General features: G+C 51.2%; 1 protein-coding gene across 3 annotated transcripts in view; it reads left to right on the forward strand.

Moving 5' to 3' along the window:
- Positions 1-16759, forward strand: part of Armc9 (armadillo repeat containing 9) — a 128622-nt gene extending 111863 nt beyond the window's left edge. Inside the window, exons 23-25 of one of the 3 annotated variants that reach the window (XM_060368775.1) lie at positions 2609-2738; positions 12758-12930; positions 14015-16759. In XM_060368775.1, coding sequence (XP_060224758.1) covers positions 2609-2738; positions 12758-12930; positions 14015-14037 — 326 coding nt within the window. In that variant the 3' untranslated portion in view covers positions 14038-16759. Of the gene's footprint in view, positions 1-2608; positions 2739-12757; positions 13940-14014 lie in introns of those variants that run through there. The other 2 variants (XM_060368773.1, XM_021649741.2) reach the window with 2 other exon arrangements.
- Positions 16760-17550: the final 791 nt, after the last annotated feature.

Genomic DNA, 17550 nt, shown 5'->3' on the forward strand with positions numbered 1-17550 from the left:
TGGGCCTGAGGGAGTACTGGTTCAAGCTCCCCCTGCCCCCTTCCTATCTTGTTTCATTTCTTCCCACTGGACGCTAATTGGCCTGAGGAAAGCTCTTCCCCAGCCACCAAGTCACAACGTGAACGTCAGCCTCACACGGGTTAAGCCCAGTGTGGTGGCACACCCTTGTATTCCCAGTACTCAGAGGCAGAGGTAGGATGTTTGGTTCAAGTTCAAGGCCAGACAGATCTACATAACAAGTATCAGGTCCAGCTATGGCTACATCCTGAAACCTTAAAAAACAAGCAAACAAAATCACACAGCTGAGCCGGTACTGGGTTCAAGTACCCAGCACTGTCTGAAATGGACTTGCCACAGGAGACACACCTGTCCATGTATCCTGGCAGCTGCCAGTGTGCATCCATGGTGCCCTTCCCTTCCAGATCCTGACTTTGTCCACGGGCCCATTTTACCGAGGGGGCCCACGCCCGCAGTGTAGCAGGTGATGGGGGAAGTGACCAGACAAGTGGGCTGCCTCAGTTGCTGCAATAAAATACTTGGCAAAAGCAACTTAAGGGGAAAAAAGGTTTATTTGGCTCACAATTTCTGATGGCAAACCATCACCACAGGGAAGTCAAGGCAGCAGGAACTGAACAGTCATTTCACACCCGTATGCAAGAGCAGAGGGCAATCAGCATGCCCACATGCCAGTGTTCAGCTTGTTTTCTGCGGTCTTATACGATCTAGGATACCCTGTCTAGGGAATGGTTCCACCCACAGTGGCAGAGTCTTCCTATTAACCAAGGATCCCCACAGACAGACCCACACTGGGACTCCCTTCCCGTGTCAAGTTGGTAATTCAAACTAACCATTAGAGCCAGTGGATCTCAGCTACACAGAGAAACCCTGTCTGGAAAAACAAAAACAAAACCACCAGCTTGGTGTGGTGGTGCACAGCTTTAATGTCAGCCCTTGAGAGGCAGATCTCTCTGAGGTCAAGGTTAGCCTGGTCTGCATAGTGTGTTCCAGGCCTGGGGAAACCTGTCTCAAAAGAGAAACAGAAAACTGGACTGGCTGAGATGACGTGGCTTCCCAGCACCCACGTGGTGGCTCACAGACCCCTGTAAACTCCAGTTCCAGGTCTTCCAATGTCTGCTTGTGACCTCTGAAGGCTCCTGCATGCACACGGTACACAGCCACACGCATATAATTACCAAAACTAAACAACAGGAGCCGGGTGTGTTGGCACATGCCTGTAATCCCAGCACTCGAGGAGGCAAAAGCAGATGGATCTCTGTAAGTTCGAGGCCAGCCTGGTCTACAAAGTGAATCTAGGCCAGCCAAGGCTACACAGAGAAACCCTGTCTCGAAAAAAAAAAAAAAAAAAAAACCAAACACACACACAAGAGCTACTACCAGAGGAAGGACAGAACAAAAGCCTCAGCGGGAGCTGCAGAGAGCTCACTGTTGCCCCTCTCTGCTGCTGTCACTGTTCTGTTCCTGTACCCTGACCCCAGGAAGCCCAGGTCCTGGAGGTCTTTCCTGCCCTGGTAGTCGCCTTGGAAAAGTGTGAATGGAGAGCCAGTGCCTGAGTGTGTGTCCACTCAGATCTTACTTAGAATGCCAAGCCTTTATCTCCCTGGTCTCCGTTCCAGCACACTGATCGGAGAGCATGGACAAGCCCAGCCGTGGTCCCTCAGAGAAGGGAGTCAGGCCCAGGTAGACTAGACACCTTTTAGGTTCCATATCAGAAATGGATTTCTTGATTGGGTCAATAGAAGCCTCTTGCTCTGAATGTGAGGGGAAATGCAGGTCAGGTTCCTTTATGTTTAATTTGGAATGAAGACGAGAGAATTTAAAGATAAAAAGGGTTGACTAGGTGGTGCACGGCTTTAATCCCAGCACTCCCAGCACTGGGATGCAGAGGCAGGGCATCTCTGCAGGCCAGCCTGGTCACAGAACAAATTTCAGGGCAGCCAGGGCTACACAAAGAAAGTTGGGGGAAGGAGGGAGGAGAAAAAGATTGACTAGTCACCCCTCAGGGGTGGGGACAGAGGCATTTTCTATGTGGAGACTAGAAGGAAGCTGGATCAAGGCAGCAGCAAGCCTAGACCCAGGAAGTCATAGTGCTGCCATGACAGTGACTGGGCCAGAGACAACATGGGCCTGTCTCCAGGTCCCCACAGAAGCTCAGCGTAATGTTCAGGTGTCCGTGACCACTTGCCAGGCTTGCGAGCATGCTGAGGACTCAGCCCGAAGGTGTCCTCAGGCAGATACCCAACTTCCCAGCTCCATATCTATAAATATAAAGCTGCCAGACTTAGCGATTCCAAGGGCAGGCTTTGTGTGGAGATGTGGCCGTGAGCCCAGGGAGACAGTTCCATGACTCTTGGCTTCCCCAGAGGCAGAGGAGACTGAAGGCTAGGTAGGAAGTGGGTGACAACTCCCATTCTGTGACCCCTGCCCGCAAGGTCCTAAGTCGCAGACTTAATATGCCCAGATCCAGACCAGGAGCCCGGGAGCCAGCATGCAAGAGCCTCAGGTCCCACCTTCCTTGGTTGTGCAACCCAGGAAAGAATATCTTTGGAAGCTCAGGGCAGATGTGTACTGAGCTCTGTCTCCTCCTCAGCAGTTTTGGATCAGAAGCCAAGAGAGCAGCTACCAGCTGGACACGAGGAAGAGCCTCCCGTGATTTCCACAGGAGCCCCCAGTCGACCAAGGGATATGAACCAGGACCCAAGCAGCAGATACACCACCAGGTAGGACGTTTGTAAGTCCCGGTGTCCTCCTTAGGCATTGGGTGTTGGGATCAGCCTCCAGAGGCTGGAGACACACTGTTTTTTTTTAGAGGCAGGGTTTCTCTGTATAGCCCTTGCTGTCCCGGAACTCACTTTATAGACCAGGCTGGCCTCGAACTCATAGAGATCCACCTGCCTCTGCCTCCCAGCGCTGGGATTAAAGGCGTGTGTCATCACCACCTGGATGATAACATACAGCATCTTAGAGTTGGGGCCTCCTGTGTCCCAACAGAAGCTAAAGAGGCTTCTCGGGGGCCTGAAACATGGTAAAATATGCCCACACCCACTGGGCCTCAGTGTGTCAGAGCCCAGGGATGGACAGGGCCTGCTGCCTGAGAGCCACCGTAGTCAGACCCGAAGAAGATGTTCATTCTATTGGTTTTGGTTTAGTTTGGTTTGTGAGACAGGGTCTCACTAAGTAGCCTTGGCTGGCTTGGGTTTCACTCAAACCCACAGAGATTCCCCCTGCCGCTAAGGACATAAGCCACACCTGAGGGTGAGCGCCTATAAATCCTAGGACTCGGAAGCAACGGCAGGTGAATCAGGCCTTTGAAGCCAGCCTGGGCTGCATAAAAAGACTTCATCACAAAAAAAGGAGAGGTAGAGTAAGGGAGAGAGAGAGGGGGAAGAAGGGAAGGAAAGCTGCTGAGAGGGTTCTGGGGACAGTGACCTGGTGGCAGCAGGCTCTTTGCTTTTACAGAAGTGGGGGTGGAGGGGGGAGAGATTGGAAATGACATGAGTAAATGGCTCAGGTGTAGATTCCATGGACAGAAACCAGACCTGGAACAGAGCCGAAGAAGTTTTTCCCTTCCTCTACCCCCAAATGAGCACAGACAGGTCCTCAGAGGATAGCTACTGTCTCTCACGAACGCAAAGTGCCCGACTGAGGGTCTCCCCAGCCCCTTCAGACTTGAGGAAACCTTAGGGAGGAGCCTGCCTGCTCCATCTCCTGCCCACCCAGTCCTCCTGACCACATGTGGCCTGCAGGCAGAACAACTTCTAGACGGAGGATTCAGTCTCAGCGCTGAAAGAAAGCGAAAGTGTGCTAGTGTGCATGCACTCCCAGATCACACTGGAGGTGGAGGCCCTATGGGCCTTTCCTGACCAGACTTCCCAACAGACTGGGAGCTGCTTCCATCCTTCAGCGGGCACCACCCCCGCAGTGTCTGCAGGACCCCACCTCTCTGTGGTATCTAGAGTCCGCAGAAGCTCCTTTCCCCTGATGTCTGCAGCGCACGGCTCTGCCTCTCTGACCCGTCTGTCAGAGCTATGCAACTGGAGTTTGTCCACAAACTCAGGCGCTCCTTGGTTCTGGGTCTCCTACAGTGAGGGCAGGGACTAAAATTAAAGATCTCAGAGGGGTAACCACAGTCTCCTCACTTCGCTACTTGCTCGCACACCATACGGGTCATCTCCGCTGTTCAGCTATGCCAAATCTGCCCTTCCTGTGCTGGGGCCTCTTTCTTCCTGTAAATGCTGAGCTTGTTTCCGAAGCTCACCACTCAAGACAGCCCTTTCCCCAAAATAGCCATTGTCACAGTGGCAAGGCGCCTCCACAAAGCTCTCCTGGAAACACCCCCTCATTACACCCAGCTGGCCCTCCAAGCTTCTACTGGACACAGATGCCCCTTGGAGTTGCCCTCGTCTTCACGTTAGTCACAGAACTCATCGCTTTCTAAGAGTGGGATTTCCATATGAGGAGGAATTGGTCAGAAGGAGGGAAATGAACAGAACCCCTTCTCCCCCTCCTCCCCACTGACCCCTGGGGAAGATTTGCCTACTCCCAACCTCTTGTTTGCTGGGCTGACCTCAGCTCAGCCCCTTTGTGGATCTCAGCCAAGCACCCTTCCCTCTTACCTGACCACAAAGACAGGCCACACCCTGACAGCAGCATTCACAGCACACTCCCCTCCCACTACCCGGGGCCAGCTGTGCTGTCAAACAGCCACAGCTGAGCCCCACCGTCCTCAGAGGTTGCACAGAGGGTTGGCTGCCACTGTGTTCCACTGTGTGTATCAGAAAGCATGTGAGATGGGTGTGTAGGAGGCGGGCAAAGCACGGTTCCTACATAACCTTCGAAAGGAGCGTTTGTCTTCGTCTTTAGGGGAGGGACAGTACCTCATCCCTGAAGAGTGGGGTGTCTGGGCCGCCATAGCCCTGCAGACACTGAACGGCAGTGCTGCTCCATTGGCCCAGCTCCTGGGGCATTTGGACACAGTTGCCATGCAGGCATCTTTCCAGTACCTTCCAGCACCTAGGCTGCTATTAGATTGCTTTTGGGGAAACCAGAAATAAAGTTCAAACCTCACTGTTCCCTCTTCCGCTTCCATGGAAAAACTTTTTTTAAAAATCATGTTTAGTTTGTACATATGTGTGACGTGGGGCTGGGACACGTGCCACCATACACGTTAAAAAGTCAAGGGACGGCTTTGCAGAGTTGGTTCCTACCGTCTGCCATTGTGTAGTTTCAGAGGATTGAGCTCAGGTCTCCAAGCTTGAGCCTCAAGCACCTTCACCTGCTGAGCCATCTCACAGCCCCATCTTCTTCTTTCTGCCAGCTCCTTCAAATCCCTCGTGTTAAGTCACTGGGGAAACACTGATGGCCAGACTTTAAAAATACATTTATTGCACCAGCCTGCAAATTCAAGGCCAGCCTGAGCTACGTAGCAAGATCCTGTTCCTAACTTCAAAGACAAAATAGAACCAGCAGTGTGGACCTGTGAATGATAAGCACCTGCTACCAAGCCTAACAACCTGAGTTTGAGCCTCAAAACCCACATGGTAGGAGTGAGCTGACTCCCTACACACTGCCATTGACCTCCATGCATGGGCCACGTGTTTTCATACCTACACACACACAATACATAAAGTGTTTTAAAGGACAGAGTAAGCAAGAAGAATGAACTTGGGCCAAGGCATTGTCCAGTTAACAATCCCAACTGCAGGGATCTTGATTGTTCCTTGGATTGAACACTGGCTGCTTCCTGGCTGGCCACACCCAGTCTGATATCCAAAAATTGAAACTTTTGAACACTTTTTAGTAAGGAGAACTTGGTTTGTTTGGGTTCGGGGGTGTCAGCACCAGGCGAGGGGGTGTTGTGCTCATGCGTGTGTGCATGTTCTTGTGTGTGTGTGTCTTCCCCTGTGGGTGGTTTCCTTTACTGGTTTCCACTTTGTACGTTGAGGCAGGGTCTTGTTTTAACCCGGAGCGCTCTGACAGCTCACTTCCGGGATTTCCATCCCCGCCTCCTGTGTACAGGGACTGATTATAGGCGGGTCACCATGACTCCCTGGCATTCACATTTATGTGGGTCCTAGGGATGCAAAGTGCAGTCACACTTGAATAACAGGTACTTTACCTGGTGGCCTGTTTCCCAGTCCTCTGTTTAGGTTCTTACAGTGTAACCCTGGCTGGTTTGGAGCTCACTGTTTAGCCCAGGCTGGCTTTGACATCAGGACTACAGATGCTTCAGCCTCCCAAGTGCTAGGATCACAGATGTGCTCACCAACCATATCTGGCATTTTTAAGAAAAATTTTAAGTACCATTTGAAGCAGAGTGTGATCATTTCTGCTATGCAAGTAACAGAGTCTGCAGACCCAGAACTTAGGAGGCAGAGACTGGAAGACCAAGAGAGCTGAGCATGGAGCTGGAGAGGTCGCTCAGAGGGCAAGAACATTTACCGCACAACCATAGGGACCTGAGTTCAGATCCCCAGCATCCATGTAAAGGGCGAGTGTGGCTGTGTGCCTTTACCCCGGTGCCAGCGAGGTGAGGAGAAGGCAGGAGTGCTGGAGCTTGCTAGCCATCCAGCACATCCAAAACTGTGACCTCCAGGTTCAGTGAGCAGCCCTGTGTCTGGGTTAAAGAGGGAGAGAGAAGAAAACTCTCATCTTCTGGCCTCCCGGTGGGCATGCACCTGCATGCATTCATGAGCAAACACATATAAACCCTGCACACACACACACACACACACACACACACACACACACACAGAGTTCCAGGCTAGCTTGAACTACATAGCTCCACTCAGTATTTTGTTTCTTTATTTTGTTATTGTTGTTGTTTGTTTAGCTCCTTGTTTTGAGACAGATCTCACAGTGTAGCCCAGGCTGGCCTCAAGCTCTCAGCAGACTTCCTGCCTCGCTAGTGCTGGGGTTATAGGAATGTGTCGCTAGGCCTGGTAAGATCCTGTTTTTACAAACTATACAGTCACATTCAGGTCATGTTATGTATGTTCATATAATGCGCACATGAAGCATAAATGAGTTTTTTGAGATAGGGTATCACTGTGTAGCCTTGGCTAGTCTAAGACTCACTATGAAGACCAGGCTGACCTTGAACTCACAGAAAGCTGCCTATTTCTGCCTATGTCTAGTGCTGGGATTAAAGGTGGATTAAAGGTGTGTGCCACCATGTCCAACAGCATAAATGAATTTTTGAAATAAGATGTGGTCCTGGGACTGTGGAGATGACTCAGTGATTAAGAGAACGTATTGCTTGTGACACTAAAGCACAGTGGTCATCTCAAAGGGAACAGAGTTTATTTTAGAACCAAATATGAGTGGCCACGGCCCAGAAACTCAGACTTAGGTCACCCCAAATGCCGTGTTCCAAGGTGGTAGCAGTCTGATGGTGGTTTTTATAGTAACAGAACAGAGAAAGTCCTAAACCAAGGCCCTTTTTAAGTACGTTGGTGGAAACATACAGGCGGTGGTTTTGGCGAAAGGGAAACCTCTCATGTAGGCTTCAGATACTGTCCGATGACTCAGCCCTGTGGGGGGTAGAAACCAGAGTTTTGTCAATACATTCCAAAAGTTGTATCTATTTGTCAAGAATGTTAGGTTAGGTGTGGAGTTGGGCAAGGAAGAGCTATTTCTAGGGCTAAAGGGCCCAAGAGAAACTATTAGACCTGCATCGCTTCAGCCTCTCCATAGTCACTGACATTTTAAGCAGTCAGGGAGCTTTGTAGAAAGTTCAGTGAAAGACGCGCCTTCGTTCGGGGAACTCTGCGCTGCTCGAGCAGAGGACCTGGCTTTAGTTGCCAGCGCCCAGCTCAAGCCGTGCACTGCAGCCTGTAACCCCAGCGCCAGGGACTCTCACGGCCTCTTCCAGGCTCTGAGGCCAGGCACACATGTGGAGCATATACACACACACCCATACATACATACACCCACACACACACACACACACACACGCACACACACACACACACACACACACACACACACACACGCACACACACACACACACACACACACACACACACACACGCACACACACACACACACACGCGCACACACACACACACACACACACATACGCAGGCCCTCACACATACACATAGGAAGGGAGAGAGAGACTGGATCCTGCACGGCCAGGCATTAGCGACACTCACTCTTGACCCCAGCACTCAGGAAGCAGAAGCAGGTGGACTGTGAGTTAAGGTCAGCCTCGTCTACCTGCTGAGACCCTACCTTTAAAAAAGGCTTGGATCCTGCCCCCAAGATAGTTCATTATACCCATGCATACGTTCCAGAATGTTTGAAAATTAAATCCAATGTACCTCTAGCCCCAAGTATTTCAGATAAAAGAGACTCATTCTCTCCTGCAGCTTTTTAAATATGAGAGGAGAGTTTGTGTATTTTTTTCCTACATGTGTCCCCTCCAGATAATGTGGCATTTCAAGATACAGTTTTAATACATCCTGCTAAAAGTGACACTTTAGACTGGAGGCCATGGATGGCGGGACAGGAGAGCCCAGTATTTGTGCGCACGTGTGAACCGTTGGTGGGCTCTAGCCTTGTGCCTTCAGCCGGTGGATTTTCTTCTCTCCTGTTACCTACCTATCTCCCCTATTTCATTATTCTCAGGATGAAATGTGTGTAGAAGCAACCAAGAGTCCAAACCTAGTGAACAGAGAGCTCAGAGCAGCCCCTAGGCACCGTTCTCGTGCCTTCCTGCGTACGGAGAAGGACATGGGATCCTCAGCTGGGGTGCTCAGCTGCGAGGGTGACTCAGCAGCATTCCAAACACAAGTGAAGACACAATCTTGTATTGCTCGACCCTGCCAACACAATGCCCCGTTGATAAGCTGATACCCTAATAAATCCTTGCCTATCTTTGGGGTACTTCCCAGTGGACACACACATCAAAACTTCCGTGTGTTTTTCCTGTAGCAAATGACTTTCTGAAAGTCACAGGGAGTGCCCCTGGGACTTCCTTTCGGCCTTCCCACTCTGCTGTGCCCTAACCTGGCTGTTGTCTATCCATCCGGGCCATTCCTTGGCTCCAGCTCTGACTCTGGGCAGCTAGCTCACCATCCTGGGGGCCAACGGGCCAGAGGCAGTGCCCTTTCCATCACCCCTGCAGAAGCTGATGACAGCTCCTTGCCAACACACTCTCCTCCTGCAGCAACAACCCAGACTTGGAGGGCTTGTGAGGGATAGGTCTAACCAAGCCAAGGGCTGGCTCCCAGGTGCTCAGGGCAGGACTATAATCCTCACTGCCCATGCTAGTGGGAAGAGCCAGCCAGAGGGAGCTCCTGCCTGAGGGTTCCCTCTCCCTGACCCAGGAAGGGTCATGTGCTGCTAAGCAAAGACAGAGTCCTGTGGCTCCTACCGCATGAGTCAAGGCTCTTCCAACAGACAGTAATGTGTGTATTTAGAGAGGGATTTAAGGTGTAGGCGCCTGTGACTATAGAGGCTTGATGGATTCAAACTACGGAGGTGATTCAGGGAAGCACTGCAGTCCAAAGTCTGCCGGCTAGCAAAGGTACTTCCTCCCGGGGAAAGATTACCCTTTATTCAGGCTTCCAACCAGTTAGTTAGCTGAGTTCCAGCAGATAAATTCCAGCTCCATTCAGTAGGGTCATCTGCTTTAATCCTAGTTCACTGTGGAAACCCAAATCCCACTTGCATGACCTCACAGGCTCAGCCAGAGTGCCAGTACTGGCCAGCCTCAGCAGCCAGTGAGGACGGGCCCCAGACTTGCCGCCTAGCCTCTCTGCCTCTGGACTTGGTTGAGGTTAGGTCCAGGAGCTCATTGCTAGCCCTGCCTCTGCCATCACCAGGAGTCACAGTTGCTCATAGGGTAATATTCATTTGTTTCAGTGTCGTAGTCATAGTCTTTCCTTCTCTAAATGAGATAGAAGTATACCTTCAGATGGTTGACACACTGGAAAGTTATGTGTATTTTACCACAATTTATAAACTAAGTGTTGTGTCAGTGACAAAATACCAAAGTCAGAACAGTGTATTTAATGTGAACCCATCAGGGCGTGGTGGTGTACTCCTTTAATCCCAGCACTCTGGGAGGGGGACAGAGACAGAGCCAATCTCTGTGAGTTCAAGGCCAGTCTGGTCTATATATCAAGTTCTAGGCTAGCCAGGGCTTTAGAGTCAGACCCTGTCTCAAATAAAGACTACACAGTGGAACCTGGCTGGGTCTGCCTAGCATGCATAACGCCCTGAGTTTGCCACATAAACTGGCCATGGGAATACATGCTAGTACTAGTGAAGGCAGCAGAATCAGAAGGTCATTGTCCTCAGCCGCATGTGGTAAGTTAGAGGGCAGCCTGGGCTTCCTGACACTAGATGGATATGTAAGTAGGTAGGCAGACAAGGCCGTCTCAAGATAGATGGGTAGACAGACAGTAATACAGGTAAATGTAAATTGAGGAAAGAAAATTAAGAGCCGGGCATGGTGGCACACCTGTAATCCCAACACTCTGGGAAGCAGAGGCAGGCGGAGTTCGAGCCCAGCCTGCTCAACAAAGCGAGTCCAGGACAGCCAAGGCTATACAGAGAAACTCTGTCTCAAAAAAACAAGCAAACAGGCTGGAGAGATGGCTCAGAGGTTAAGAGCACTGACTGCTCCTCCAGAGGTCCTGAGTTCAATTCCCAGCAACCACATGGTGGCTCACAACCATCTGTAATGAGATCTGGTGCCCTCTTCTGGTGTGAAGGTGTACATGCAGACAGAACATTGCATACATAATAGATAAATACATCTTAAAACAAACAAACAGAAAATTAAGGCCACAGCTTCCTCCTAAGAAACCCCCAGAATCATAACCCTCACTTATGGGGTGCTTATAATGCAACCTTGATGTTGTTTAAACTTTTTTTTAAGACAGGGTTTCACTGTGTAGGCTTGGCTGGCCTGGAACTCGATATGTTCCAGGCTGACCACAAACTCAAAAAGACCCACTTGCCTCTGTCTCCTGAGTGCTGAGGTAAAGCCGTGTGCCGCCACTCCTGGCTCTGTTATTGTTTTTGATTGTGTGTGTATGTGTGTAACCGTATGTAGGTGTGCCCATGGGAGTCCAGATGCTCAAGAAAGCTAGAGGTGTCAGATCCCGTGGAGCTGGAGGGACAGGTAGTTAGGCCCAACATGGATGCTGAGAACTGAACTCAGGTCCTCTGCAGGAGGTGATCTTAACCGCTGGGCCACCTCTCCAGACCCCATGTTTAAACATTTTACAGATGGAGAAGCTTCCAAACTGTCAGAGGACCTGCTAGTGCACCCACCAGCCAGAGCAGGGCAGAGCAGGCCCTGGGCCTCTCTAGGACGAATGTGCCATGCTTTCTATGGTCCTGGGCCTCCTCAGCAGGAGCACACGGGTCATTGCTGGGGAGGGAGTGGGAAGGGGGCAGGGTGGGGGGAAGGAGGGCTGCAGCCTCTCACCATCTCTACGCCAGCCTAGGCTCCCCCATTAGCAAGCTCAAACCCATCAGGACACACAAACCACATGCACCTCACACTCCAAGGCACCCACTTAGGAGAGGGAAGACGAGCCACCTGTGGCTTGTCTTACACCTGCGAGGAAGCTGGTGGAGCCAAGTTCATCTAGTGGCGACCACGTGAGTGATGGGCCTGGCGCTTCACTACTGTAGACACAGGAGAACGGACACTTCGGTATGTAACCAGAGCCAGGCTCTCAAGGAGAGTGAGCGTGTCATCACCTGTGACTGCTGGACAGGATGGGCAGGGAGCACTAATTCCTGCCCCAGCCCATTCCTGGGAGGCAGTGGAACCCGTCCCCCAAAAGTGCTGGCCTGACAACAGTGAGCCGTGAGGAATTGGTGGGAGACAGCTGGAGAGCGACTGTTCTCAGCTCCTGGCGTCACTGCCCGCCCGTGACGCAGGTGACCTCAGGAAGGCTCCTGAACTTTGGACCCTCAGTCTGCATCTGCTGTGTCACAGGACTGTTGGAGAGTGCAGCATCACCAGGCCATTCCCTGGCCACCACTCCTAACGTCAGTTTCCTTGTGCTGCACAAGCAAGCATTGTGAGAAGCTGGGTGACCGTGTCAGTCTGCCTGTTCTGGGTGGAGATCTGACCCCAGGCCCTTCCAAGTGTCAGCCGCGTGTACTCTTCTACCCTGGAAAATGGTCTCCTCGCCTTTTGCCTATTTCTGGGGGTTGCCCGTCTTCCTTAGCACATGGACTTTCCTCTCTCCTCAAGGTTGCCGGGACCCAGCCTGGCTGACTACAACCACTTTGTCGTAACTACTCTTGCCTGCCAGGTGACCTAACAAGCATTCCCAATCCTTTAGAATAAGCCAAGGCATTCAGATAGCCGGCCGTGCTTGTGCCATCAGCCACTGATGGGGAGATCTTTATTTTTCACATTTATCTACTTAACTCCAGCTCCAAAGGATGCCCCTAACTTCAGGCACGTATACATAAATGAACATACACACATGTAAAAATGAACATACATACATGTACATGTAAATAAATAATAATGTTTAAAAAAAAAAAGCCTGGTGTGGCAGCACATGCCTTTAATCCTAGCACTCAGGAGGCAGAGGCAGGTGGATTTCTGTGAGTTCGGAGGCCAGCCTGGTCTACAGAGTAAGTTTTAGGGTTTTTGCACAGAGAACCCTGTCTCAAAAAAGCAACCCCCTCTTCCCCGCCCCCAAGGAAAAAAAGGCTGTGACCCTAGATTGTACATTTTTTTTTTCTTTTCTCCTAGGGACTTCACATCAGCCTTTACCAGCAAGCCCCGGAGGCCCGGGACTCCGGAGGCCTTGGAGATGAACCCACTCAAGGCAAAAGCACTGTCTCTGGCCCCTCAGTTCTCCTCGAGTGGCCCCCATCAGGCCAGCCGCCCGGCTTCCACAGCATCCTCCACAAGGGGCCCCCACAGTAAGCAGCCTGCACCTTGCTGGGGATCTCAGAAGAAGGGCCTCCTGTATTTGGGACCATGAACTCTTTGTGCCCTGGCAAATGGGAAAGGCACTTTCCTTTCTCTGCAGGACCAGGGCCCTTCCCAACGGCTTCCTCTTTCCCTGTCCTTTATTAACCTTTCCTGTTTATTCATTGCTCTTCAGCCAGCAGCTAGTATATAAGCTGGCAGAATGACACCCTGAAGGTCATATCCCTTAGAAATAAGATTCCCATATCTGGGGGCCTTTCAAAGGCCAGCCTGGGTAAGGTTGGTCTAGAACTCACATCTGCCTTCTGGTGAGAGGCATCTGCTCAAACCCACCCTCTTTCAGCCTCAGCCAGTTGGCCGATCTCCACCCCAGCTGGTGGATCTTTCCAAAGGGCTTTACTTACAAGAAGAACAAAGTACAGAGTAAGGATGGCGAGCTGTGCACAGTTACCAAAGCTGGCACAGACACTGCTGTCACTGCCCCTCCCTGGCCAGGCCCTGGCATTCTATCCAGGTAATGGGCCATGGCTAAGCCACCACAGGCTCTCCCTATTCTCCCTGGAAAAGGTGAAGTGGAGGTTCAGGTCAGGCTGCTTCCTCCCAGGCCCGGAAGCAATGCCAAGGGGCCATGGGAAGGCCTGGCCAGGAGGAAAGCAGTTGGCTCTCTCTGACCCTGCCCTGTTTCCAGGTCTTACAGGGTTGGGGAGCCTCAGCTGGTAATCATCACCGCAGTAACACCCTGTAGCTGGCAGCTGCCCTAACTCCATGTCCGGTAACACCACACAGCCCAAGTGCAGTGTACAGAGTCCCTGAGTGGTGGATTCCATATGTCCTATGGACTCAGCAAACAGGGAGCTTATTGCCAGGAGGCAGGCACGCTGACCAAACCAACCAGGCAGCCTGCTTCCTGTGAGGAAAGACCTGGGCGGGCCACGGAGCCAGGACCTGGGAGGGGAAAGTTCTCATTATTCTGTTTGCACAAGGGCAGATTGAAAGAAGGGATTGTATGGGGTAGAGGGGTTCTGGGCAGGAGCCGCTTGGCACCGTCATGCAGCTCTGGCCTCTCTTGTACAGGCAGCCAGTCCTACAGGAAGTGAAGATGGCTTCCTTCCCAAGCTGTCACCACCATGTTGTCTGAGGACCCATGGCTTCTGATTCTCTACCAGGCAGCCGCTGCAAGTGATGGATGTGAGAGACGCTTGTCTCCAAGGTCCTGCGTGGCTGAGGATTCCCGGAGTGCCAGCCCTCCAGATTGCCCAGGAGCGAGGCTGTCGAAGCCCCACTATGCAGGCCTCATCTCCTCAGACTGAGACATGGGAAGAGGGGTGGGAGAGGCCTGGATTGCCCTCTTGGTGAGAGGTAGTTCCCTTCCCACCTTCTGTACCCAGAGGAAAAAAAGGGGGTAACCTTTGAGCTCAAGACACTGCCTTGGCACCAGGGCATGGCAAATTCCAGATTCGGCTTCCCTGGCCCTCACAGGTTCCAGGCTAGACAGGAAGCCACAGCAGCAAGCCGGTGTCATCCAGACTGCGAGTAAGGAGGGCAGGGGGCCTGATTCTCGAGACGTGAGCGTTAGCTGCCTCTGACCCCTTGGGGGTCAAATGACAGGGGTGGCATACAGGATATCCTACATGTCAGATATTTTCACTACTATGCCTAGCAGTAGCAAGATTACAGTGGTGAAGTGACAACAAAAGTAATTTTATGGTTGGAAGGAGCCACAATATGTGGAACTGTACCAAGGGGTCACAGCGTCGGAAAGGTTGAGAACCATCAAGTTGCGGGTGAGGTAATTAAGGGCACAGGGGAGGATGTGGTCACGGTGCTCGTGTGGTGTACAAAGTCCTAAAACGAAATAAATTTGAAGACAAAAATATGCTGTGAACCCAGGGATGCAGCTCCCAGGGAACAGCGCTTGCCCAGGGCTCAGGAAGCCCTGCGCTCCACAGAAATCACACGCAGCGCCACTCGCCTGTCACTCACCATGGGGAGGGTCATCCTGTGCTCCATAGCCTGAGGCCAACCTGGGCTACATGAGACCTTTTTAAAAATTATTTGTTTTTATTTATGTTCATTGGTGTTTTGCCTATATGCCTGTATGTCTGCGTGAGGGCATCAGACCCCCTGGAACTAGGGTTACAGACAGTGACGAACTGCCGTGTGGGTGCTGGGAATTGAACCCGGGTCCTCTGGAAGAGCAGTCACTGCTCTTAACTGCTGAGCCATTTCTCCAGAGTATGGTGAACTCAAAAGAGTATGGTGTGAACAAGTGTATTGAGCATACTCCGGCTTCCTCAGAGAGTTGTTTGGGTTTCTGCTATTGGTTTTTGTTTTTGTTTTTATGTGTATGAGTGCTTTGCCTGCATCTTTGTATGTGCTCATGTGTGCCTGGTGCCCATGGGGGCCAGAAGGTTTCAGAAGCCCTTACACTGGAGTTATAGGCAGTTGTAAGCCTCCACATAAAAACCCAGGTCTTCTGCAAGAGCAACAAATGTTCTTAACCACTGAGCCATCTCACCAGCGCCTCTTTATACATTTATTTATTTATTTCATTTTGTTTTTTGAAACAGGGTTTTTCTGTGTGGCCTTGGCTGTCCTGGACTCACTTTGTAAACCAGGCTGCCTCTGAATTTCCAGAGATCGGCCTGCCTCAGCCTTCCCCAGGTGCTGGGGTTACAGGCTGCACCACCATGCCTGACCTCTTTGTACAGTTTTAAAGGCCTTAGAAAGGTCTCCATCCCTAGCCCTGGCGGTCACATGCCCATCATTCTAGAAATAGATGCCTCCCTCTCGGCTCTTGAGAAGGAAGCCTATGAGCTAAGCGTAGGCCTAGCTCCCACTGACCTCCTAGCTCTGCCTATAGAGGGCCAGAGTAAGGGGGCCTGAGGTTCAGTACAGCAGTGTGGAGGAAAGGGCTCTGCAGCGAAGTCGCTCTGATGAAACCTGGGAATGAACCGCAGAGGCGCCTCACGAAGGAGGCACTCCACCCCACAGCCGACACCCCCAAGATTCCCCGGTGCCAGTGCCTGGCACAGCCTTTCCCTGCCTGGTGGAGGAGCGGACACCTGGGCCAGGCAGCAGCGTCATCTCAGCAACAGCTGTCATTCTCTCAAGCCCACAGCTGAGTGCGAGTCAGGCTGCTCATCTGGTCGTTCAGAAGGAAAGGTGGTCGTGCTGAGGGCCCAAGCAGGGTGTGAGTGGTTCTCTGCAGAAGTAAACCTTCCCTGGCCTCTTACCACAGTCACGAGGGCTGTCCCCAGCACACACTTGTTCACTGCAAAACTGAAACTAGAAATAGACCTGTTTTTAATAGGGTGTGCACCACCACTGACCAACTTGATCTCATTTTTAAATTCAAATCAACATGTGTCAGGAAATGACTTGACTGGGCAGGAAGAAGTTGTTCTGCCATGGAGATTTTAAGGACCAGGCAGTATGAATCAGAACTAACTAAAAATACAAATGAAGCCCCAGGCACTCAGTAGGCCACTTAGACAGCACATTGAGATCCTGCCTCAAGAAAGAAGGAAAAAAAAAAAAAAAAGAGGAGAAGAGGAAGAAGAAAGGTTAAAATGTCATTTGTTTTGTTGTTTTGAAATAGGGTGTCACTGTGTAGCCCTGGCTGGCCTCCAATGCAGAGATCTGCCTGCCTCTACCTCCTCAGTGTTGGGATTAAAAGTGTTCACACTTTTTAAAAGTTTGTGCCCAGCCCAAATAAAGTTTTTAAATAAAGTTTTAAATAAAAGCAAGTCAGACCCTATGCTTGTATGTCACTGCTTGCTTTCCAGCCCTATTAAACTGATCTTTGTTACCATAAAAGTTCATTTATAAAATAATTGTTTCCTTACTTGACTTTTTAAAATACTGCAAGATTTATCTCAATCCCTGAGGTTTCAGGTTCTCCCTCGAATCTTGAGTGAATGTGAATGTTTCACTTCCTTTAATCCTGACTCAAGATTGGAGTGGGGTTGGTTGGGGGGGGGGAATCCAGGCCCTTCCAGTCTTCCTGACAGTATACCCTATGGCTTGGGTGGCTGTTCCCGTTTGCCTGACCATTTTAATCTCACTCAGTGCTCTTCATTGTATCGAGTGTGACACTTAGCCTGTGCATATAACAAACCATTTCCCAAACAATCGTTACTTTGCTTTACAAATGTGTGGGTCAGCAGCCAGGGCTGGGCTTGGGTCATCCTCTGAACTTAGCGGGGCTGGCTGGATTGTGCATGTGCAATCAGGGACTTAACTCATATCTGGCCAGGCCCTCAGTTCTTTAGTGATGCTTCATCTCCCGGCAGTGTGGCTGGGCATGCTCACAGTAACCTTGGGGTTCCCACTGCCCCTCGAGGTCAAACAGTAACTCTTTGACTCTCTCCTGTTCTCCCAAGGACCAAAGCAGGTCACATGCCCAAAGCCTGAGTCAGTATGAGAGGTCACAGATACAGGCCTGGGCAGAGGGCATCACTGACCAGCTGCCACCTAGAAGTGCCCACACCTACCCAGCCTGACAGACCTGAACCTGTCAGGGTCATTCTTCCCACTGTGACATGGCCTCCCTACTGTATGGGAGCGTGGAGACACTACCCCACTCCCTCAAGTTGCTGTTCACCTTC

The sequence above is a fragment of the Meriones unguiculatus genome, chromosome 15, assembly GCF_030254825.1.
Source record: "Meriones unguiculatus strain TT.TT164.6M chromosome 15, Bangor_MerUng_6.1, whole genome shotgun sequence".
Classification (NCBI taxonomy): Eukaryota; Metazoa; Chordata; class Mammalia; order Rodentia; family Muridae; genus Meriones; species Meriones unguiculatus.